At 39.5% G+C, this 26726-nt stretch overlaps 1 protein-coding gene and 1 long non-coding RNA gene across 2 annotated transcripts in view; one reads left to right on the forward strand and one right to left on the reverse strand.

Annotated features, from left to right (window-relative positions):
- LOC145434846 (G-protein coupled receptor GRL101-like) overlaps nucleotides 1–19138 on the forward strand; it is a 75408-nt gene extending 56270 nt beyond the window's left edge. The window contains exons 5-10 of the mRNA XM_080312080.1: nucleotides 3461–3586; nucleotides 3842–3952; nucleotides 4017–4238; nucleotides 13264–13418; nucleotides 17839–18006; nucleotides 18066–19138. Of these exons, the coding sequence (XP_080168206.1) occupies nucleotides 3461–3586; nucleotides 3842–3952; nucleotides 4017–4238; nucleotides 13264–13418; nucleotides 17839–18006; nucleotides 18066–18157 (874 nt within the window). The 3' untranslated portion in view covers nucleotides 18158–19138. The remainder of the gene's footprint in view (nucleotides 1–3460; nucleotides 3587–3841; nucleotides 3953–4016; nucleotides 4239–13263; nucleotides 13419–17838; nucleotides 18007–18065) is intronic.
- LOC145434894 (uncharacterized) overlaps nucleotides 1–26726 on the reverse strand; it is a 260858-nt gene that overhangs the window by 107993 nt on the left and 126139 nt on the right. The gene's annotated exons all lie outside the window — the stretch shown is intronic.

Here is a 26726-nt window from a genome sequence, read left to right on the forward strand (position 1 = left end):
GTAACCATGTTAAATTGTATATATACACACGTGCCAAACCCGGGTAGGCTGGCTTTGCCGCGCTTGCTTAGTAATACTGTATTATAGATATAACCTCAAATTCGTAATCAGCACAAAATCGACTGCCACTTGTGTGGTTCGAAAAATAATGTAAATCATCCATGTCACAAAACGGGATTGATGCTTATGTGAGATGACGAGCAATATACCTAATTAGTAATGAGACGAATATATAAGCGACGCCATAGGATATAACCATGACCTTGCTGCACTTGATGACTTAGAGGCGCGCATGCCGCACGCCGAGGGACATATTGTGTCTTTTCTGAGTTAGACGCGCAAATGCACTGTCTTCGTTGATAATATTTGAATCACCGCGCCAAATTGGATAGTGTGTTATCGTTTTTGCCGTATAAATTGAAATTCATTCAAGCGCATGATCGTCTACTCTAGTAACCAGTAACGATTTGCGAACGCAAATGGGAAAATGCATCGAAGCAGCCCAGATCGCTATTATAGTCCGCATCGCCTACAATTGCCGCGATGCGAGTCAGTCAATGCGGTGTCCGAACTATACCCTGGAGTTGAATATAAGAGGGCAATTAGTGATTGGAGGCGCGCTTTTCCATTTCTAATCATCAATTTTGTGTATTCATTCCTGTCTGCTTGATACACTTGAATTGTGGCGTAATGTCACTTGCGAGCTGGCAGTATAATTGGTTACTGACTTGTAAAACGCACGAGGTTGAATCAAGTTCTCAAATATTGATGCACCACCAGATTGTCAGTGGCACTAATTTCGAGTTTCGATTCGTTTGAAGGCGGGCCTTCTATACTCCACTAAACTTGATTAACGACGAAACGGACTGGTGATGAGTGCAGTATTATAGACTTTGAACCTATTGGGTATATTTGGTAAAAAGTGGATTTCTGCTGATAATGCGCGACATGTGCTACTTTCTGCAGTTACATCTGAACACATCGCAACATTGCAAGTTTAAATAAGACTGTATGGCTTGATATTATCGAGTGCAGTAACGGTACTAGAACATCATGTCACTGTTTTAATGCTGTATCATATGTACATGGCATAGAGTGAATTGCGTTCTCGTGCGGATATGACGTCATTGACTGGCGACACTAATTAATCATTAAGTCACAGGACTTTGCATACCCCCACAAAATGATGGTTTCTTAATGCGACGGCTGCAACCGAACCATAGTTGCTGGAGCCAGAGCAATGGTATCAATGAGCTCCGGAGCTTGGAGCCGGAGCTAAGTCATCATAGGAGATACCGCCGGAGCTGGAGCAGTTTAAAATTTACGACTGCTTCAAAGCCCTGATTTAGTGCCGATTTGTTATGCTGTCAGCGCTGTGAAGTGGCCCGCAGTTGAAATGCAATAAATTTATATCAAAGGTTGTATAATGAAGTGAAAATTGTAATATATAAAAAGGTTCACAGTGCAGAACCTACCAAGGTTTGTTTGTGAACGTGAACCTCTGAATTTCACAGAACGTGACCGCGAACAGAAAACGCGAACGTCAACCTCATATTCACACCATCCCGGGTGTACTTAGAAATTACGTGCCGTATATATGCTAAAGCAGTTCCACAAGTTGAACATCTACATTGCGCAAAGTTATATCAATACACTGAGTAATGGCTTTTGCTGGGGATTTCGTGAATGATCATGTTGAAATGAGATATTCACTATGAGCTCAAGCACAAATCCACCCCAATTTCTCAAGGCTTGGTAACAATTAGGGATGGTGTGAGCGTCAGGTTCAGGCTCATTTTCTGTGTGTTAATCTCAGAAATGTAGAGATTCACGTTCGAGGTACATTTACCGCTGGTTAAGAACCATTGCATTAAAGAAAAAGACAACCAGAAGCAAAGCCGATAACACTGGTCGACGTTTTTCAACTTTTTTTTTTAGAACGATAAATTGAGTTTACCTAATTTGCCAATAATTTTTCGCAGAAATCGAATAAAAATTTTAGGTACTATATGATACGAAACACATCCTACCAAGCTATTAACTTACGGCTCTGAGGGGTTATTTTCTTAAAATAAACCCCTCAAAATAATCAGGATCTTTAGTATTTCCAAGAAATTTAGATGCAACTTCAATGAAAGAGAGAGATTTTTTTCCAATCCGCCTTCCCGATAAGAAATAGGGGATTTTGGTGAGTGTTCTGATTTAAGGTCCTGGAAATACACCCTCTACTGTATGAAATGAAGTTAGGAAACCTTTCGTGAATGTATTTCGAACCGGCACTCTCTTTGATCAAAGCCTTCAAAAACCTTTTCGTGAGATCCAGTCTAGTATATTATCGTGGAAATATAACGATCACGATGCATATAAACAAGCAACAGTGGTATCAGTTCCAAGTATATGTTTGGCTTTTAATATGGAACCTACAATAAAAGCAGAATAATTTAGCAAATTCAAATTTATAACAAAGTTATTTAGTTCAGCTTGATAAACTTTGTATAGCTGCTGATCATGATCACACTCATGTTGAGAACAATCCTGAGACAAATACTCTTCAACGACAGAATCTTCTTCAACTGTTGGTAAAACTTTTGAAGGCATTGTAATTGTAACATCTATCCCATCGGAAATTGGTCGTATTGCGCAAGTCAAATTGGATATTGAATTTTATGATGATTTTTGAGAAAATAATCTTTTTCATGTTCATGTGGCTCTCTCCAAACCATTGGTACACCAAATGCTAAAGATTTCCGTTTTCAAATGCTTCACAGCCTCAATGTCGCTTTATTTTTCAATCAGTGTGCTTTGAATTCCTTTTCTTTACATCGCCTAGACCCAGGTGGCTGTTTGATTTCAAAGACTACTGCAAGTCGTTTCGACGGCTTCCTATCTTTTCATTGTATCGTTGCCTTGGGATGTTTTGAAAATACAACAAGATTATTAAATTGTTACCGATATCACAAACTAGGCCTAGAATACTTACTTTTTTACATACTAATAAAAAGTTACTTTTGTTTCTACTTGAGTTGAAATTGACGCCGTTAGTTTTATTTCTACTTGATTACCTATTGTAAGTACTTTGATCACCTCTGCTGACGTCACAATGGTTATAGATATGACCCTGCAGCAAGGAATACGTCACAGAACAGGTTGTTATTAGCACTGAAATGCAAGATTTTAAATCAAAGTTTATAAAAATATTTTTACGTGATAGGAAAAAAGCGACTTCATATTCGTAATCAGATTACGAAAGTTGACTTAATAGTCATTATTTTAGTCAAAAAACGAAAATCATATCGACCATTGTATTAACGCAATATGGACGCAAATATTGCTACTTTTGATTAACGTCAGAACTTTTAATGCAATCAACGTTTAAATATGGCAGAAAATTGAGGATCGAATTCATTTATGTTCACGCTTCACTGCTTCTGTTATTCATGTATGGCTTGAATGTTTTCAGACCATTTTCCATACCGAAAATCAAACGTGCAATAATGGCAGTTGTGGTTACTTGGTTTATATCCATAATAATAGCATTAATACCGTTGATGCCTTCACTGGAGGATTACTTTCTGAAAGACGTGTTGTAAGTTGATATATTTTACAATTATTTGATGACCTGTGCACATCGCATTTTCTTGCTTCTACTCACACCATTTGTCATAGAGAGGTTTTAAAATGGCTATGTATGATCAGTTATATCTATAAATTATCCGGAAAATATGCGATGTCTCTTAATTGAATTATTTTACCCACCGATAATGATTTTTATGTGATGGTAAAGTTGAACGCATAAGGGGTCATTCAAAACAAGTTAATCAATGGCGATCGCTGTTTTTAGGTTCAATGACACTGCGATTTTCAAAACAAAAGTGAATCAGAACGACAAGCAACATTTAATAAAGTGGTTGGGCTTGCTGAACAAAAACATGAGTCAGCAACATGACGACAGGTAGTCAATCCACTTCCTGCTTATATTCAATATGCACTAATAATTAGCTCAAACTCTATGACAGCACGGAATGGGGTAAATTGAGAAGACTCATTTCTCAAATTAACAAATACAGTCCCATAAAAGCTACCAACGAGTTCGGATATTATTCAAGTCACACGGTCTGCCTCCCGACGTTTTTCCCGGATCGAAACAAGGACGGATCATGGGCCTACTCATTCATCCTTCTAATGCTCAATTTCCTGGCATTCGTCTTCATGTTCGTCTGCTACATCGTACTGTACAGGTATTTGGTTTCTACCTACATACAGTTTGCCATGTACCCCAAAGTTTGAAAAAGACACATTACCACAGATATATAATATAGAACTCAGGTCCCACATATACAAAATAAAAAGGTGCAGCAATATATTATAGAGTGATGGAGAGTGATATACACCATAGAACAGGGGTTATCAGCCCTTTCTTGGACGTGGCCCATTTTCCGGTTTGAAAATGTGCTGTGGCCCACCTTGGAGTTATAATCCTGTTCAATGCCTGGTAATCGTCGGCGTCGTTATGCCTATATCTCTACGATATGCGCATTTTTCTCTTAATCTACTGATGATGTTTGAATGTAGACCAGCAGGGGTGTCAAACTCAACTTGCATCGCGGGCCGGATTCAAACCTTCAGATTATTTGCGGGCCGCACCAGGCAATTTTTTCTGAAATGTTTCCTCAAAATCCATGCCCGTTCACTTGAATACTTTATTGTCAAACATGTATACGTGATAGTATATTACATCATATTACGGATCATAGGACCAGAGTTATGGGGCTCTATTGTAATAACACCACTATTCGCAAACAATCGAATTGGCAAAATTACTATGATTGTCCGGTTGAATAAAGTTGTAATATAAAACATTAAAATAGTGGCACTATCTACGAAATATGTTTGCATATTTCTATGCTCCCTTTGTTTTAAGTCGTATTCTGGCGTTGGTCCTGGGCATGTATTGTGAGGAATACAATTTAACAATGTAGATGCGGACGTTAGAATTTTATTCATTAGTATTAATATGCGATTTAGGTTTATGTCGAGGCTGTTATTGCGATTTTTATTCAATTATGTATACATAAAATAGCAATAATTACATAAATGCAATTTTTTCGGTTTGGCTCGTCCCCATCATCAGGTCATCTCATCGCAGTCGTTGTCGAAGGCGAACTTGTATTTGAAGTATTAGTAGAAGCCACCGCAAATTGGCGTTCGTATGCGTGTATTGTTCATATTTAGTCTTTGTAGTCGTAATTTTATCGCTTATGATGGTTGGAGGAGAATTTGGGTGGGTGAGTCGAAACTGATACAGTAATGCGACCGTTTCACATTGGCGTTTTCGCTTCTATGACCAATATTCGTTATAAATGTGCGGGGTAATGCAGTAATTTTCCCAATCTGTTCGTAATTGCTTCGTGGGCCGGATGAAATGATTGGGTGGGCCATATGTTTGACATCCCTGATGTAGACCTTTCGGATCGTGAAATCGCGCGAAACGCGACGAAAATATTGAAGTCGAATAAATATCCTCCAACAAACGACCAACGTAATAATCATAGGCCCCTTCGAGCTCCCGCAATTGGGGGTTTGCGTGGAGCAGTTTCGGACCTGGTAGATCATAGGGTAAAACTCATGTGTATATTATGATCGTTCGCTGCTCCAGTCGTCCACCGTCTGATTGGGATAGTTCCACTATTCTGGGGAACAATATAATCATTCTGGGTCAGCTTCAAACAATTCATGAATGGGTGAATGGGTTACTACAGAGAAGTGGAGAAAGTTTTTTTTTATTAATATGCAATCTGTACAATGCACATTGTATGTCTTGTACCGAACCAACTGAAATTGCGATGTCAGAATATTCAGACCAATGATATAATCAATTCATGGGACTCTTCCATTATGTACAATGATTTCCTGGGCGGACATTTTAAACCGACTCCAAAGATTAATGCGCTCCGCTCAATCCATTGCGATTCGTTACGGTGGTGCATTATACCTCCGCCAGAATTTGCTAATAATTTGCAATATTGGCTATTTTTATCTTACAATAATACGACTTGTCTAAGTACAGTAAATCTATAGATCAATTATTATACTTCATTCCGAGTTGATTGCACACCCCTTTCAGCGGCATACGACATAAGATGCAGCCGGAATACTTGGTTACTTCATCATTACATTCCAGTTATTATGAACTCGAAATTATTTTAGTTGCTGTTAGTCGTAGGTTTTCATAGTCTGTGGAAAAAGCCGCCGTTTCTCCCTCCTATTTTCGACTTGTACATGCTGAATCCATACGTGCCACTACGTCTCATCAGAGTTGGAAGAACAGATTTACGTAGCCTACGTATAATTAGATGATATGAATATATTTTTTGCGATTGACATAAGAAATGTCACTAAACTTACATAAATTATAAAATTTTCTAAATAAAATTGTGGCCCACCTCAAATGCTCACGTAGCCCCCCTATGCGCCATGGCCCACCCTGTGAGAACCCCTGCCATAGAATTATATATAGTAACGTGTGCTTTAGAGAGGTGGGTGTGCAGCTTTAATACACTCCTAAATTGAGAATCATGAGGAGTTCTATTGTAGGCATTAAACACCTCTATTAAAATAAAAATACCTGAAATGTGAAATGCATCTACAAGAATTCATCAATTTTCATTTCTCATTGAAGTCGACGATGCTCCTTGGTGGCAATAACAATTTCTACACTATATTTCAAACATCGGTACGGTGTCATGATATACTGAGTGTGTAATGGTCCATTGAAGGAAGTCACATAAGATCCAATTGTGCTTGTGATATTGCAACAATTCAATGTTTCTGTCAGAGATGAGTATGGATTATGATTAGGATTTGAAAAATCAGGATTTGTGAAATTTTGTCGGATTTGGATTGAATTAGGATTAGAGATTTTTTTCTGAACGGATTATGATTTGGATTGGATTCATTGATTTTCTTGGAGATTGATATGTCGTGTGGTGAATGGCGACAAACTTTATTCATATCAGTTTATAATGTACTTATGATTACTAAGTTATCTTGAATCAAGGGTATCGTTGGTTGTGAAAGAGAAATTTCTAATCCCTCCGTGCATTTATTAGCATTTTTTCTGAATTTTCAGTTGGAATCGGATTAGGAATGGACATGGACTAGAACAGTGGTTCCCAACCTGTGGTACGCGTACCACTGGTGGTACGCGAAGGTCTTCCAGGTGGTACGCGAGTAGATTCTTTTTTTTTCGACCGAATGGAGTTATTAGTTCAGTTGGGGTTGATTTTGAGTTTTCTGAAGCCGTCGTCATCGTCGTGGTAAGGTACGTCGAAGAAACGAAACCGACCTGTTGCGCTCATGCATGACTTTCGATGCGCTGTGAGCAAACGTATGCCACGCATCGACCAGCTAGTGGAAAATAAACAAATGCAGCCATCGCATTAAACCAGGGGTGGCCAACCTGCGGCAGTAGAAGAAAATTTGTGCGGCCGTGGATACGTATTTCAATTTGTATGTGTTGGCGGCCGTCGATATGGAAATTGAATTTACGAATTTACTCCCAAATTTATAGGAGATTTTGATTAACTTTGAAATTTTCTTCGTGCTGGGCGCGTTTCAACGCGACTTCCTTTTTTCGACATTAATGTAGTAGCGGCCTTTTGCAACCTGAGCACCAGAGTACAGATGTGAACAGTAACGAAAAATGATGCGCCCCAGATAAAAATACCATCTTGGAATCGTCTCCTTCTCACGAAAGAAATTTGTTTCTATGGTGATGGTGGTCACGAAATAGCAGTATTCAACAAAGTGACTTATTACATTTGGTCCACCCGAAGATACATCACCATTTATAACCAGGGTTGCCATACCGTCCTTATTTCTAAGATTTGTCCTTATTTTGAAGGGTCACGTCTTAGAAAACTTAGCTGTCCTTATTTCTAAGAAACGTCCTTATTTTCGACTTGCGTCCTTATTTTGTCTTATTTTCAACCACTACTGAACTTCGATCGTTTTTCTCTGGTATCTGTGTTGCATATTATTCTAAAATTATGCTTTCGCGTCGAGATTTTATGACATTATAACTGAAAGGAACTCTCTTGACGGACACACCACAAGATTGAACTTTCAAGTGGTGAGATAGCTAGGGTAGTGAGTGGTGGTATAGCAATTTAGTCTGTACCAAGCTACCACACCGGACGTCATTTTAGCAGTAAACAGCAGTGCCAGGTTCCTGCTGTTTTTGGTCTACGGCAGAATAAGCTCAAGCTGTGGGGAAGGCAGCATTTATTGTGTAGTGAAAAAAGGCGCAGTGCAGTCGACACATAGGTTAAAAAGTAGTAAAACTAGAAATCATTGATAAATTTATCTAAAATATATTGCACTTGCGCATACAGTTTTAGCTACTACTAAGGCTTAATCTGATTAGTTAAAATGAGCAGGCGTAATAACGTTTTTTGCGACGATTATGAGATTCCAGCATCACAAATAAGTTTTCTTCGGCCAGGACCAAGACTTCAACCATTGTTATTGGAGGTCTTTCTCCATACGCTCAAAAAATGATTTTGTCCAGACCTGGTGCACGGTCCTTTTCCATCTTGGTTGACGCCTCTAATCACAACGAGGTGAAGAAGTTGATTTATCACCGTACGGGCAAGACCAACGTATATATTTTTGTGTGGGAGGGGGGGCTGACGAAGTGCTGTTTCGGCCCTGAGTGTAGGTAAATCTAGACCTGAGCTGTCGTGACATCTATAAAGAACTTTGTAATAACAAGGAGTTGCTGGAGCAGATTGTTTCTGGCGAAAAGTATGGAATGTGATATGCCACGGCTAGTATAAATACAAAGTAGGTACAAAAACGCTTTTTCATGCTAATCTAATTTTTCGACTGTCCTTATTTTTTGGTCCATGTCGATGGCAACCCTGTTTATAACTAATGCCCTAAATTTTCGAAAACACACCGTCCATCAACTTTACCGGAGAATCTATGATTACATTGGCTGAGAAAGAAAAAATATTTGATAATAATTTGTGAAACTGCGAATATTAATGACAAAATTCATTCGTGAATCTGAAAAATTTTCGCGCTTTGCACGACCATGACCAAACCAAAATATCCATTCATAACATGACCACTCGCGATTTCGGCACGTAAGCCGATATGAATAAACAGGTTAGTCTGGAGCTCACCGAAAATAGACATGGTCAGTTTAAAATGGGACTTTGTCATCCAGTTTGTTCATTACTAACTATGTCCTGGAATGCGGCCGTACGCTACATGACTACTCGAAATGCGGCTGTGAATAGCAAAAAGGTTGGCCACCCCTGCATTAAACAAATTAACTTATGTTGTTTGTTTCTATTTCATTATGTTGTTGTTCTTCTTGTGACTGGTGGTGAAAAAACAATTCCATGCATCTCATCATCAACCCTGGCTGATAATGCCTAGTTTAATGGAATCTGTTATTACACCTCGCATAGGTCAAATACGTCATTATGACGTCATAAATGGCGGATGTAGGTGGTACGCGAGCACTGCATAAAACCTCGAAATGGTACGTGGGTGGAAAAAGGTTGGGAACCACTGGACTAGAATATGAAAAAGTTAGGGATTTGGATTTGGATTTGAAGGTTCGGATTTGGATTAGGACATAGAAATTCCAAATCCGCTCATCTCTGGTTTCCGTATCATTTACGAATACTAACTGGAGGCGAGTGGCGCAGTGTGTAAAACGACTGCGCGACGACACTAATGGTCGCTGGTTCGAACCCCAGTTCGGGCTAGTTTCTATGTGTCGGAGGTTTTCTGGGCTCCTCATCGCTGATCCCGCTGTACCAACAGTGTCTTCAAAAAGCCCAGACACACAGTAAGCCACGCTGTACGAAGTCGGCACCAGAGACCCGTTGGATGGATGGATGGATGTGAGAGAGTCTGTGACTGATGAATGAAAATGAAAGATCGAAGCACTTGCAAGCGAAAGATGCGAAGATACGAAGTCATTGAAACCAAACACTTACAATATCATTGAAACTGAACACTTACAATATCAATGTCGTGATGCAAAAGGCCACTAATGGCGATAAGCGTCACTGAAATGTTGTGCATTGATAATAATAATAATAATAATAACGAATACTAACTGAGTGTGCAATTGTTACTACATCTAAGACGTTGTCATTTTGGAGAATGCCATACTTTAGGATCATTTTAGAGCAGTGGTTCTTAACCTTGCCTCCAGCGCCCCCGAAGGGGCGCTGGCGATTCTGAAGGGGGCGCAAACGCTCAGGGGGCGATATGGGGGGCGCTGGGGAGAAATGGCTTCGCAGTAGATGATGTGATGGTAGGACATATCCTTAATGAGTATTCAGAGCAAATTAACACCGAAAACTTCCTTATATATAGCTTACAAAAGACATATAGGTTTAATTGTCCATATGCGCCTAAATGACTGGCTGTCTTGGCAATCTGAACCCCAGAAGACGAATTCCATCTGGCAGGGAAAAATTATATGCCGGTGAAGAAATACCAATTTAAAATCGTGTGCGTCTTTTAGTTTAGTACGATTGGGCGACAGGGATATCTAAAACTAGATATTCCTGTTGGGCGATATCCCTGTTGGGCGATTCTATATTTTTTGATATAGCAGACAGGAGGTCACGAAATAACATCATGCAACGAAGTCATACCAACGGGTTCGCCCGCCCGAATATGTTTAATCATTAGTTACGGGCCCTACAGTTTCCAAGACACCTCACAATGTTCGCTCTACGTTTTGACGAGTCTGCGCACACTCAACAACTCACTGCACCGACCCTTGGACAACAGTGCGTAACGACTAAAAAAAGGTCATAACTTCGGATTTGTTGTGCGCAACGTAGATTTTCTGTGCGCAGAGACCGCGTCAGCACTGCGCACGTGCGCAGATTAGAGAGAACACTGCACCTCACTCAGCTCTACCGGTACATCTGGTAACGTGAGCAGAGAGGACAAGAAATTGATAGCAATATATATGCAATTCCCGATCTTACTGACCGATTTTATCGTGAATTATAGAAGGTTTTCGCAATTCGCACTGGCTCGCTTAACAGTACAGCTGATTTCGTGGCAAAAGCGAACAACGTGATGGGGGGCGGTCGGTTTATCACTCTATGGGAGCCCAAGACCCAAGTTTTTTAGGGGGGCCTGACGAAGTGCCGTTTCGTTCCTGCCAACGGGTATACGCCCGAATATGTATAATTATTATTGAGGGGTCCTACCTTTTCAATCATACCTCACTCAGCTCTACCGGTAAATCTGTTTACGTGAGCAGAGAGAGGATAAAAATTGATATCAATATACATGCAATTCCCGATCATATTGACCAATTCAATCAATACTTATTGAAATTTTTCGCGCTTCGCGCGTCTAGGCCAGAATAGCTGGCTGAGTAAATGGACACCCAATGTAGATGATTAGTATCAGCAAATAGCGGATACCCGAATGGGGGGTCTGGGGCCGAAGCCCCCCGGAAGTTTGGTTTATCCCCCGATGGGGGGCCCAATCAAGACCAACGTTTTATTTTTATTTTATTTTTTCTGGGGGGGGGGGGCTGACGAAGTGCTGTTACGGCCCTGGTAACGAATTAATTGTACCTACGGGCACGCCCGAATATGTTTAATTATTAATTGCGTGCCCTTTATTTTCACATACAACAGCTCACTCAGCGCTACTGGTAAATCTGATTATGTTGGCTGAGCCCTGAGAGGATAAAAAGTTTATAGCGACTTATATATTTGTAATTAGGCCTACCACCTATTCATTCATGCATTATAGAAAATTTTGGTACCTAGGGCGACCAGGCCACACAAACTTTGCTGACCATCGAAATCACGCTACGGGGTTCTTGGGGGCGAAGCCCTCAGAAGTTTGGTTTATCACGCTATGTGTGCGCAAGGCAATCGTTTTTAGGGGGTTGACGAAGTGCTGTTACCGCCTTCCCTCTTACTCATTGGCTATATTACATTCCTTACAATATGAGGTTAGGGGGCGCTGGAGCACGATAATTTTTGAAAGGGGGCGCTGGAGGAAAAAAGGTTAAGAACCACTGTTTTAGAGCTACCAGTACACATTCGCCATTTACATGAGTTGTAAATCGGGATTCCCAACTCCTCCAGCAACCCATGGTTAAAGTATTATACCAATGCCAGTATCACGACAGTACACAAATCTACCGAAAGCAGCTTTAGCGTGAAAACGTCGTTTCACATGATCGAGAGTAAGATATCTTCTCTTTCTTGCGAAGTTATCATTTCTCAATTCGAAAGGATGTTAAAAGTTCCAAGTATTTCTATTCCAAGTCCCAAAGCGCATGTCAGATGATTTAACTTGTGTTTACGGACTACTCTACGTTCTGATTCATAATCGATTTCAACATCGTCATCATTAGGACTGCTATCCATAAGATCTTCATATTGATACAAATTATCGAGAGTATAGGAGTTTCAAGTTACACTGGATAAGCTGGATATGGCATTGGACCTATAGCTGAGACTAAATGTAATATTTGTTTTTCTTGCCATATCCTGCAGTTTGCATCACATATGTGTCTTAAATATCCTCGGATGATTGCATGCTCTAACCAAAATTGGGATAAAGCATAGGCCTAGATCAGTAGTTTCCAAACTGGGGAACACGCCCCCTTGGGGGGAGGGCATGAAACCATATGAGGGGCGCGAACTTGTGGTCAACTGAAATGTTTTTGCGTTCTGCGCGATTACCCCTGATTCATAGTGATTGTTCTGTGTATAGTCTGAGTTTCATATTATCTCATTAACAGTTATAACCTTCCATGCCATCAAAATATGAGCTGGGATTGTTAGCATTCTAGTTGCATTTTGTGATATGAAGATAAGGGGGCGAATTCTTTCACAATCATATATGGGGCTTGGCCAAAAAAGTTTTAAAACCACTTGCCTAGATCGATACCAATACATATTTCAATTGGCTCCTTGGCTAAGGCTATATATCTTATTATATGACAAAAGTGTGGATTTTTATATGGTATGCAACAGTAATATGGCCAAATTCGTGAAAATTTGCATATTTTTGGTATATGGCGTTGAGCAAAAAATTGACGCGGTAGAAGAAACCAGCGGCATTATTGGACACGCCAAAATTTGCCAGAATCAAGTGCAAAATCAACGTCAACAAATTGTTCGTTCAAAATTGCTGCTCAATGATAATTCTACATTTTGAGATATTTCTCGTATTGCGTGCGTTCCACAGAAAAGCCACCAACCGAAAGATCGCACAATCATCGACAGCTTGCAACAAACTGGAGGAGAAAAATGCTGCAATGCAACGTAAACTTACCAGGATTCTCGCGTCTGATTTCTTTTGCTGGATTCCAGTCTGCATCATGGGTTTTCTGCAATTAGCAGGTATCAAAACGTAGCAAATTTGTTAATTTCTGATCGCAATCCTTTACTTTTTTTAGCTTTAACTGCATGCCGGAATCCGTCTCGATCACTAATTATGCCCCCATAATACCATGTAACAAAATTTTGCAAGAGTTTTAGTTAGCTTAAAATTTTTATGTATTGCGTTTTAGTATTCCAAACTAATTACCAAGATACCAAAATTTTTCCTGAAGTGTCAAAATTTTGCCGAAATGTCAATTTCTTTAATTTTTTATTTTACTTATATTTGCTCCGTAATAATCATTATAATTCTTTATTGGAGGTAAGAAAACGCTAAAGAAAGGGTTAGTGTGACCAAATATAGTTTACTCATGCATCAAGTAATAATTCAAAACTTTAAAAATCCTTAGAAGCGGTTTTGTTTGCGTGACTTGCGTCTGTGAAATGAAAAATATTCTCTTACTATGGACCACAAATGACACCATGTCAATAAATTTGCAAAATTTTAATTGACTTAAAATATTTCTGTATTGTGTTTTGTAATTCTTCTGAAGAGTACCTAGTCTTTAAGAAATGTCACTTTTTGTGATTTCTCGTTTTACTTAAAATTGCCCTGTAATAATACGCATAATTCCTTATTGGACCTAAAAACACACATTAACAAAACTAAGGAATATGCACAGATAGTGGCTACCATAGACTATTAAAGGATGGAAACACTTCAAAAAATTTCCGAAGTGATTTTGTTTGCATGATTTGGGTATGTAAACTAAGAAATCTGCTGGTATTATGGACCGCAAATAGTCCCCCATCCTAATGCAATTCCACCACTCTTGATATCTTCTTTCCAACTCATGCATATCCTCCTGAAACACGTCACTATGTTCCTCGCTTACATCATCTATATTTGAACTAATAAAATCAAGGTGAAAATGCAGGTAATGCGTTTTAGGGACTTGCCCATTTTTTTCACATATCTCAATCATATTGTTTATGATTTATATCCATTGTTTCGTTTATTTCCATTAAAATTTTCAACTATATCTCGAAATGCCTTTAATGCTACTGCTCCTGCTACTCTCGCACGCATTGTATTATCAAGTCCTTTATAATAGATTTCCAATATTCCCGCATAAGCAAGGTGAACCTGCCACAGAAAAATACCGTGAATATCATTCATGCCATTTCTCGACGAAGGACATCGTTCCCTAGTTTCAGCCTAGGAGTGAGAATTCCCAACTAAATCATCAAGTTCGTGTTGGTTCGGAATATGTAGATTGGGATTTACTATCTAAATCGGAGTAGTTGAAGTCGTCATCGGAGTCATTTTCTGTATATTTAAGCAATGTCAAATCTTATGGAGCTTTTTTTGCCTCGTAGTTTGGGCAGTGAAAACTTACTGCAATACGGACGAGGTGCTTAAGAGGAGATGGCATAGAGAAGGATATGCAATGTCAAGTCATTTTTTAGTTTAGTCTGAACCTTGGAATTTCACCCATACAGAAATAGCAGCCATCTACAAGGTTTCGAATTGCCCTTCATATTGTTATAGCAAATGACATCGAATGCCGATCTTCTCTAAGCCATCCATCCATATTTCAGCGGTATGTTTCGCAGATTACATGAAATGCCCAGTTTTTATCTCTGTCTCCAATCTTCATGCCAAAGTAAAGTTAATAAGTATAAAAACCTTACTAATATCTATATTTTGTACTAAACTTGTTTCAAACTGATATTCAGACCACGGATATATCAAAAACAGCCAGCACGTAGATTAGATTTATGACCTTGACATTAATGACGAGATTGCACTCGTTTGATCCACAATCAGTGATTTAACAGAACAAAACGAAAAGGAATTGGAGATTGCTTGCTGTAGCCAATACTGACTAACTGAGACTGTGAAGATGATTGTCACTAACAACAAACTGTTATGAATTGAATGATGGATCAATATAACGCCACAGGTAGTAGAAAATTCAATAAAGGAGATTGAAAAACATGGTGCGGGAAGTTTAAAAAGCTTTAAAATGACATTTTTAAACGACACTTGAGGCAAACAGAAACATGTTTTACTAAAGGATAGGGTGTAGGAAATATCAAAAAATCGGCTCAACTACATTTTTGGTACATGGTGTAATTCTCCAATCTTAATATGTAACCATAATGTTATCGTAAAAAAGTAAAGGTAAATATTTAGGTAACAGGAAATCTTAATACATCCGGTGGCGGTGTTTCAAATATGAATAAAACTTAAGTAATACCAGATTCTTAACGGGTACGATCGATATTGCCGATGATCTCGAGTTTAAGCTGCAAAGTCAACCACGTCGACGTTACATCATAATGGTTGTATCCACGTCTTGGTCGGTATATACTGGGTTCAATTCTTGGGCAGACAAATGATTTGCGTAGCACCCGCAGCGCCCAGCAATTCGGAATAGCGTGCAGATGGAAAGGGATTGCGCTGTCGGGATGGCCATCGTGATTCTTAACCTTTTTTCTCAATCGTCTCATTTCTAAAAATACCTGGGTCTGACGCCCCCCTATTTTAAGGACTGTAGTAAAAAACAATGGGTAAGTGGACGATGTCCGGTTTCGGGTTGGGACGTCACTATTAGATCACTCGACTAATTAACGGTATAATTGTATGTGTTTTTTCGGGATCAAACCCAGGTTGTTATAATAACCGTCGGGTAATGCCTACGGGCTAATAGCATTTGGTTCGAGATCGATGTACGGATCCCGAATTTTGCTCTGCGATTGGCAATACGGGAAGTTAATTGTATTGGGTTTTGTTTTATTGCTCTGTGTGAGTACTAAATCAACTGTGAATGTGGTAGAGATTTGCTCACAACAAATTTAGTACTGCACCAAGCACTTAACTTTAACATGAATGGGGGTGACAACACTAAGCAGTGTCGACCTTAATGATACGACGAAGAAATATACTGATGACTTAATTTTGTAACTCTCAAATACAAGTATAATTTGTTAATCATTTTGGCCCAAACATCTTCAATGTACAAAGGGCATCATTCTCAAAAGTTGCACATTGTCATGCACATGTATTTTCCATATCGACACACAGTGTGCTGCAGGAAACAACATCTAGTTCAAAACATTTTGTGGAAAATAACCCCAGCTCTCAGTGTAAGTATCGGTTTAATAATATTTTCATTATAGCGTGACGGGAATGCTTTAACGGGGAATTAGCATTCCAAAAGTTGCCTACGACAAATTAATATCACATGAATTAAAATAAACCACTGCATTCATGAAAATATCGTCGGTGGATATTTCGCGATGAGTGAAACTAAAAACGTTGATTTGACAGATTTTGTCGAACGTTAGTTTGCAATGACAACTCAGGGATATATTGAACCATTGTTGTACTATATAATGATATGCCCTTGCTACATCATCTACTGCGAGTCCATTTTATTCAACGCCGCCATTTCGCGCACTGAGCGTATGCGCACCTTCAGAATACAAATCGACCGCTGGGGGCGCTGGAGATATGGTTAAGAAACACTTGTCTAGTAACCAAATACAAATTAGTTGCCCGATAGTCAAATAGTAATAAATTCAATCTATAAATATAGTGTGACCAGGACACTTTTTCTGCTGGATAACCTTGAATTATGAAAATTATGTAATATGAATGACATGCATAGTTCGAACAGTGATTTCAAAAATGTTGCAGTTTTTATGCTATTGGAAGAATCCAATCCACCCAAACTTGGTTCAGGACTCCATAATCACTATGTAAAGAGGTAATATTTCAGTCAAAGACTTAAATATGTCAGCACCGCAGGTTATCGAACATGTGTCGTTAATGCTCGTTATTGACAGGAGATATTCCTTCTGTAACTATAACGAGTTGGACGCAATAATGTAGAAATGCCACTCTCCATGAACTTCATTTGTTTCAACTATAGGTCAAAACCGCTTGTTGAAATTTATTCGAAGTTTAGTTCTCGACAGGGGGCAGATGCAAATGGGAAATTATAGATACAGCGCGCAGCGACATGAAAAAGAAAGCATTGATATTAAAATTCAGTGATTTCGATATTAACCTAAATTTAGAGATCTAATGACAAACATGCAATTTTAAAATCGTAGTTATATAAGGGCAACATAATGTTAGAAGTAGTCGACTGGTTGACCACTTTGTGTACGCTTGAAGGAGACGAAATGACGTCTTATTCATTGTTTCTCGAACTTTTTAGGGTTGGTTTCATTGTTATATATCCGCTGTGACGTAACCGTACCAACGTGAAATTGTTGTAAATGTGATCTAATTCATCCTGTTATTTGCATACATTTTAGATATTACGCAGAACACGTCATTGAAAAGCTCTCACCGAGTGGTACCTGTTCCACAGTTTGAGAACAAAACGTTCGATTAAAGTAATCCAATTTTTATACATAATTCCAGGAATCGATATCCCGCCGGACGCCTATCTCCCTACTGGCCTACTTATTCTCCCGATAAACAGCGCTCTGAATCCATTCCTTTACTCCGACATGCCTGATCGCATCATGAGCTGGAAAAGAAGATTTCCCACATGGCTAGCGGTATCGGTCCATCAATGGAGGAATGAAGGTCAGCATGTTGACTTATAACATCATCAATCCTGTGCTAAGAGAAATATTGGTCATTAGGTTCCTCTACAGAAATACCTCCAACCCAAGTCGAGGCCTTGGAACTGAACGTGATTGAAGGAAACAGAGGAGACGTCGTAGACATGGATTGAGCTGAAACGCGAATTCTTGAAGCTTACTTTCAAATGGGAAAATTCCAAATATTTTACAGGAATGTCGTCTTACAATAGCAAATTACTCTTTTGTATACGTAATTCGACATTGGTATGTATTAGTAGACATACAAACTGACATGTTTAATATGGCTAAGTAGTTTGCATTGACAATTCTGAGATGCGATTTTCCATACTACTGGAATGTAAATATTGACGCGTGTATGATTGGAATCGCTTACGATCAGTGTACTTTTATTGATGTTCATTTGAGCAGATCAGAGCAGTAATCATGACAAAATGTATTTGTGCACCTCTGATGTGGAGGTAAGGTAACTACGTCGTGTGGCAACTGTTTGTGCTGTCCACGAAAGCGTGAAGAAATAATCTTTAAAATATTCATGGAAATCAATGAAAAAATCGTTAGCTTTAACATGTCATCTACCTAGCAACAACTTACGAGGTCTGATATCGTATCATAGATGTTGTGTTGATTGCCAGTATAGACATTTTCATGTGACAGTCGAATTTATGATTGGCGATTGACGGTAGCTGTTTAGGCTAATAACTTTTTTATAAGATGCACCCCCGTATAAAAAGATTGATGCGTGAACTTGCTCTATTCATTCACGGTGGGATTAGCTAGTCTCAACCATTATGAGTGGAAAACCTATATAGTCTTGTATTCAGTAAAAAAATGGAAGAAAAAAATACCTTTTCAGCGTCGCAGGTGAAGCAATATATTGGTGTCGATTTTCATTTGGTTTACGCAAATCAGTAATGATCGCAATTCCATCGGGTGATTTATTTTCGAAATTTAATTATCAGTAATATACTTTGCCACGTCTTATTTCGGACGCAGTTGTATAAAACGTTCCTCGGCCATTTTTGTTTGGTGTTTTTTCTGCTACTCAATGATTCTATTTCGGATCGGTTATACATTTTGATCGATAATAATAAACGTTGGACCATTGGACTTTACGAATGACAACGATCAGCGATTAGACAGGCCCTGCGCATATAGAAACCGGCATCGGAGGACTTAGAAGCGGCGCATAAACTATTTACGGTTGATTAGAATATCCATTGAGGAAATATTCATAACGGCAATTATCAATACCAGGGATCTTCAACTGGCTGTATCATACACCCTAGGTTACCAAAATTTTATGAGGGTGTACCACTAAGATGGGATGTAGGCCTATAGGGGTGTACCAGATCCGAATTAAAATGGACCGACGACTAGCTATCGCTTTAAACATGCGAGTATATGCTTCAAAACATGGTGACCAGATGTACAATGTCATACACTATGTTCAGGCTGTAGGTAGGGGTATGTAGCTTGTAAGTTAGAATCCTTTTGTGATATCATAAGAAAATGTTTCTCCTTATTTAAACGCTGGTAATGGACATATTGGTTTCTTTTGTGAGTTCCGATTGCGAAATCTGTCTATAATGATTCTTCAGGAAACCACCACAAGAGCTCAGAAATATGGAATTGGTACTTTCTGCGAGATGCCTATAATTAGCCCTGTGTACATCATTGGTGAGGCGTAGCCGGAGGGTCGCGATTGAGAACCACTGGGCTATATGGTGGTCCGGTTACATCGAGCCCTGATTAGTATTTAGCATTTCAAAGACGTTGCAGCCTTGTTCATTTCGACAGGCCAGAGGAGGCCAACCTGCAGTCGTAGGACATTAAACAATTATTATGGGGCACTCAACACATATTTAAATTAGCGTGTGTTGGTGACTTTCAATATGCAATTCGAATTGACGAATTGGTTCCCAAGTCTTTGAGGCAGGGTTGTAATCAAGTGGCGAGATATCGCAGTGGTATAATCCGTGGCTGCAACACCAATGCGTTGTGGGTTGGAGTCCAGCGAGGTCGACTCTAGAATTCCTATCCAAGGGTTGGAGGTTTATCCAGGCTCCACCTCGTCATATCACCCGTGTCATCCGTGTCAGCGGTGACTCATAAAAGCCTAGAAGTGAGCCGTGTTTCACGTCGAAAACTACGGAGTAAAAATGCTGAAAATTGACCTGGTGCAAATGACAATAGTAGTCGACGCACGTCATCAATATCTCAATAACAAACAAACAAGGGCTGTAACCAAGTCCCAAAGCTCCGAGTTATAAGTCGATCTCACTTTTGTAATTTTGACTCGAATCAAGTCGAGTCATTTTCAATTCACCACCGAGTCAAGTCAGCCAGCAAAGGGTCAAGTCCCTTTCACGGTATTATGACTCGAGTCCTAGTCATTGTGTTCTCTGTTCAGTTTCCAGAAAAAGTCTTGTTACACCAACTGTTTTTTTAACTCTTTTTGGTAATATCGAATGGTCCGCATTTATCATATATTAATTTTCCTCACTTTTAGCAATTTCTGGTCGCATTTTCAAGTACCAGTATCAATAGACGAAATGCCAATAGTGTGGTTACTTCACAATTCTTCCAAATTACAATGAAATGTCGATCTCGACCGTCTGAGTCTCGAGTGATTTGACTTGGTTCGAGTCATGCGCAATGACCCGAAGTCCAAGTCGAGTCAATACACATATTGACCAGAGTCAATGCGAGTCCTTTCGTATATTGAGAAAATAACTCGAGTCATGTAGAGTCATCAGAAAATCGTGACTCGGGTCATTACAACCCTTCTTTGAGGGATTTTAAACTTGATTCATGGTGACTTGGATTTTTTGTTTTTAATATATTAGTGTAATATAAGTCCCACCGTATAAATGCAAACCACAGAGCAAAATGATGATTCCCATAAAGAAACGCCAAGTAGGAATCGTGTGCGTCTCACGAATGATGTTTTTTCTGGTACGTTTGGCCGATTCCAATATATATTTCGACTATGCCTACAATCCTGATGGGATTTAAAAAAAATAACAACATGCAACAAAGTGATTAATAAAAACCGGAGGATGCATCATCATCCATTTTGTGCCCAAAATTTTAAAATACACCCCCTCCGTCAGCTCTATCGTTTGACCTGATCGCGTGGGCTAAGAGTGGGTAAATATTTGATAGTAATATATGAAACGATCAATATTATCGACGCTTCGCGCGACTACGGAGGGAGTTCAGATAAAATTTCCAACTGATTTCTAGAACTTCGGGATGGGTCACGAAGCACGTAACGTCATCCTCAGTGACCCGAAGCCGGCTCACTCAAAAAGGCGATCAACTGTCAGAAGCCAAGGAAGTGCTTGTCTTTGGTATGATTTCCGCGATCGGTGTAAGCTTTTGTTGCTTTTGTTTACATGTGTGATCAGGTCTATTCATACACGATCAGCCGTCAGAAGTGAAGCACATGCCTGAAAGCTGTAGAATTTCCGGTATCTTGGTGTAGCTTTGCGAAGTGTATCGGTGCATGTACGATTCACACTACCTAGGTCTAGGTTTGTGATGTTTAGTTGTCGTCTCATTTTAGATCAGGTATGTACATGGAAGTCTTATATGGTGTGATTTCGCGCAATGACGCTGATAATGTTCATCTCAACATTTTATTGTAGCACTATGATGTAAATGCTATGCAGAGGTCTCAAACTCAAATGTGCTCGCGGGCCAGTTTCCTAGTTTTTGATGACGCCGCGGGCTGCAGCATCAATAGTAGGGATAATCAATGTATAATTTCCAAGTAGGACCTATATGACAGGACCTTGCAGACAGGCATTCGTGAACATCGGGAAAATGTAATTTACTATTGTAAGCCAAATATTCACGCTTGATACGGTAAAATTTAAGTTCTTGTATCTAAAGATAGATTGGTGGTACTAGAATATATTGTCGAATACTTGAAATTCCAAAATGCCATCGCGGACGGCACAAAATGTTCTCACGGGCCGCGTGTTTGAGACCTTTGTGCTACTGTATAAAAATGGGTTATAAATGGTATGTTCCGAGATGCAGAACTGTATTAGAAATAAAATGTACGAATCAGAAGGCAGCAATGTTGTTTCGTGTAATAGCTTTCTAAGTGATCCTATCACGCTTGATTTCAGCTGGCAATAATACAGCCACACAGGAAATGGTTCAACCTCAGCAACCACAAGTTGAGCAACCATTGGTCAGGAATAGGGCACAACGTCCTGTAGCTAGTCCTGCTCGAACGTCGGGCAGACGTTATCCGCTTAGACTTAGAAAACAAACTGAGTTCTATCGGCCAACGTAAACTACCTTGTATTCCTAACTTACAGGGGAGGACTGTTATGTTCGTGCATTTTACGTTGGTATCGTTTGTTTCTTATTTGTCTAGGATTAGTAATTACCGCCAATCATTATTTCCTCGTGTGTCGTGCTTCGTATTTATACCCTGTGTTCTGTTGTCTACTGGCCTTTCATTTAACTGAACTCTGGATCGTGTCGCCTGCCGTAAAGTTATACTGCTGAAAATATACTGATTTCATATTGCAACCTCGTCGCATTGAGTTATTGTTCAAACAAGATCAAGAACATAACAATAGGAATCCCAAGAAATGATTTGGTCGCTTCATGTAAACAAAGAGTTTGCCGGCTTCACTTTTCGGATGATGATTTGGAGCATTTTTCATGTAGAAGCAGTCTAGATTACGCCCCACGGCTGCTGGTGTTACTCATATCTCCCAACTTTGCCCAAATATCTAACAACCTCGAATCCGATATCTCTGCTTGTCTCTTCAGTGAAAACGCCCGCAGATAAGAATGCAATCAAAAGTGTATTCATCACGAATGTGTGGTTCATCTTCTCTCTTTGAATGAAATGTTCCAGAAAGAGCATCTCCCTGCTGAATATGTCTATTCTGCTGATGATGAGACATTACAGTTCCATCGGATAACTTCGAAGAAAAATATTCATCAGCCACCTGTGCTCACATATTCTGTGATTGTGACGGAGGATATGAAGAATGAATATTTATTCATTCATTAACAGCGCCCCTGTTCGGCCTTCTGTTCATCGTAAATACTATTTTATTATTAATCAAAATTTTTCGACGGCAATGACTCCGCTTCCACTAGTTGGAATTGAACCAAATACGGTGAAGATCGTTTCTATAGACAACTTTCTTCTCCTGTAGTAATGCGGCTACTGATTGGAATTGAACCAAATTTGGTGCGTAGGCTTAAATTAAGTAACCTAACAATTTTATCAAGTAGACTGTACGATTTAAGAAATAAAGTCATTTTTGAAGACCGCTATCGAACATATATGTATACATATCGAAGTTTTCGGCTAGCATAAGGGCAGTTCTTTTTTGCCAGGGATTTCTAGCTGTCGATCGTTCTGACACAGTTGTCGGAGTCGCATTTAAAATGACCAGAAACTAAATATGTCTTGGAGCCCCTTGCCGCGGTAATGGCCAACACAGAAATGCCTCTTTCTACAAATCATGCTCATTTCTTCCTTGGGAGAAGGTACCCCATAATCAAGATACTTGACCACACCAAATATCGCGTAGCGCGAATAAACTTTGAAAAAGTTGCCTAAATCTCAAAAAAATACTCAATCATTTATGTTGATTCGCGACATCTTTTGGGCCCCCTTCGTGCTCGGGCCACCTTTAATCGGGCGATGTGGGGTGCGGCAATTACGTTCATGTGTATACCATTTTAAATAACTGAGGTAAACTCAATTGAACAGAATAACTATATCACTTATTCATATACTCGTCCTGCAAAAATCAATACACCAGGTTGGCGTAAATTAATCAGTCTTCTCTCCGTGAATTTTTCATGTATAGCTCTCGAGACCTGCCTTTGATTGGCGCATAGTCATTTATGATCATTACGACCAATCATACCTATTAATCTTGATTAGGTGATATTTGACGAGGATTATTGTGGTTTTAGGTTTAGCGACGCAATTCCTAGCTCAATATCTTAAAATTAACCATCCCAATTGAATGCGCGGGTCGCCGTTATAAGTTTGTATTATTGGATGAAAAAATCATCGCGATTGATATGTTGAGTATAAAATGCATTTCGCAACAGCCGACTCTTGGAAATATTCGCAGATATATTGGAATGATGGCATTTTGGCGGGACAAATTGTTGTCTACGTATTGTCCGATAACTCGAGGTGGTAAGTAAGGAAGTATACTATCCTTTTCCGCTGGATCCCAGTACGTCAGCCCACTTGTACTACATACACAAGCGGCTATAATGTTAGGCTAGTTCCACATCTACTTGACAATGCATACTTTTTTCATACTTCGAAATCGCTATTTTTCTTGTATACTTGAGTATTAACGATGGCTATTTCGACCAATGATTCAAACACGATTTTAGTGACCAAATTCTACAATTAATGAACTGTAGCTTCTTTCATCTTCCTGTATCGGCTATTTAGTAATTCAACGGCTGTTGTCATTTACGTTACATAATTATGATACCTACATTGTAGTGTAACAACTTATGTTATGTCTGACAGCCCGATACCCATGTAAATGCCAAATGCCACCATGAACAACTAGACGACTACGAAATTACCGACATTACAGCATACAGCGCATACCCTGCAAGCATAGAATACACAAAATTTGCCTAATTTTTGATATATTACTTGATTGATTGGTAGGATTATAATACGACGAACACGTGTTGTATATCAAACGATTAGAGCGTTGTTAGTATGACACTTCGTTAAGACAGCATGATTCGAAGCAAGCCGATAATACGGCGCGTTTTGACAGAACCGCGAAAGTTAGAATGTGTCCTGCGCCCAAGTCTCCTTTTATATCCCACAAAGCGTTTGTAGACGGAGAATGGCTAGCTCCGTTAAGCAAATATCCCGTCCTCGACCCATACGATGAAAGCATCTTGGGATTTGCGGCAGACTGCGACAAAATTATCGCAATCGCAGCAGTGTCTGCGACATCCGCAGCTTTCGGGCAGTGGAAAAGGACATCTGCCAGAGAAAGAGCGACCATATTGCGGAAATGGTGTGATTTAATGATTACCGAAAAGGAAAGTTTAGCGAAAGTTATTACGCTCGAGAATGGGAAACCAATCTCACAGGCTAGTGCGAAGTGCAATGTGCCGCTGATAACCTATATTACTATGCCGAAGAATTTACAAAAATGATCGAATCGGCTATTTCTGCAGAATCGGACCGGTTAATTATGGTAAAAAAGCGACAACCTATTGGAGTCGTATCAGTACTGACTCCGTGTGACTCACCCATCGCAATCCCCGCTAGAAAACTGGCGTTGGAGCTAAGCGCAGGGTATACTGTAGTACTTAAGCAGTCGGTTAAGACGCCATTTTCATCGCTTGCTCTAGCTCTAGCACGACTGGCCCAAAAAGCGGGAATTCATCGTGGTGTCCTTAATGTCCTACCCTGCTGCAGACCGAATATACCGCCTTTTAGAAACCTGCTCTGTACACATCCCTCAATAAGTGGTGTGTCCTTCACCAGGTCGGGTGTGTTAGGGACATAAATTTCAAGGCAGGCGAGACTCGCGGGAAAACGGGTTTGCTTGCAGAATCGTGCCAGCACTTCCTTTCTGGTGTTAAACTCCTGTGACTTGGATAAAGCTGTCCAGAGCGTGTTTGCGAGTATATTTCTCATTCCTCAACCGATGGAGTTCCAAAATGCACGACTATCAATCTAATCCACAAGGTCGTATTGAACACTTCATAACACATTATTCTGCTTACAGACACACTTTTGGGGCACATAAACACATTGAGAAATTATCTTCGCAACGCTACTGCGTATTTCCCCGTTTATATGTAACACATCACCATTGCGGCTTACTTTGAAAAAAAATTATACTTGGTAATTTATCATCAATTTCGCATTCATTGGCATATTTGAGAATCCCATAAAATCATGGCGTATGTAAAATAATAATATTTAACTGACCAAATCACTAAGTTTAAGAGTAATATTTCAATAAAATATACATATTTCCCTGTGACGCATAGGGGTCACACCACTTTCGTTACGGTAGAGCGCGGTCGATTTCAGTTTTCAATTAGAATTGGTGGTTCGCAGCACTTACAAGTGTTCAATTTTGGATCACGTTTCGTGTTCAATATTCCGGGTTGAGCAACACTTCTAAACTTAGAGTGATAGAACTAGAACTAAAAATCCTTACTATAATTACAGCTGACAACTAGATCCACTTATCAAGCAACTCAATAATTTTAATGTCAACGATAACTAATGGATTTTCCACATGGACATCAGTCGTATAAGTTTGAGATGGGAGTGGGCTCGTCGCCCAAAACCCACCTCCTGGTCAAACTACTGTTAGTATAGTGATGGCTCAGATATAGTAATGGCTGTAAAACATCATGGAACAGAACATCTTTATCTCGATTCACGCCCAACTACTGCACGTGCTCTCATCTGCGGTGTGCATGCCTCGTCTTTACTTCGCCTAGGCTAAGGTGGGTGTCTGATCTTAAAAGCTACTCCAAGTTGTTTCGACACCTTCCTATCTTTTGATTGTATCGCATTCTTGTGATGTTTTGAAATGATGAAAATAATAATAAACTGATTGATTGATCGATCTTCTCCTAAATGTGCAAATAGTAATGTTCTAAAACAACAGTTAGTTGACGGCTAATGAAATAGAT

Source organism: Botryllus schlosseri, chromosome 3 (genome assembly GCF_051294905.1).
Source record: "Botryllus schlosseri isolate E-star chromosome 3, Bs_hap1, whole genome shotgun sequence".
NCBI classification, from domain to species: domain Eukaryota; kingdom Metazoa; phylum Chordata; class Ascidiacea; order Stolidobranchia; family Styelidae; genus Botryllus; species Botryllus schlosseri.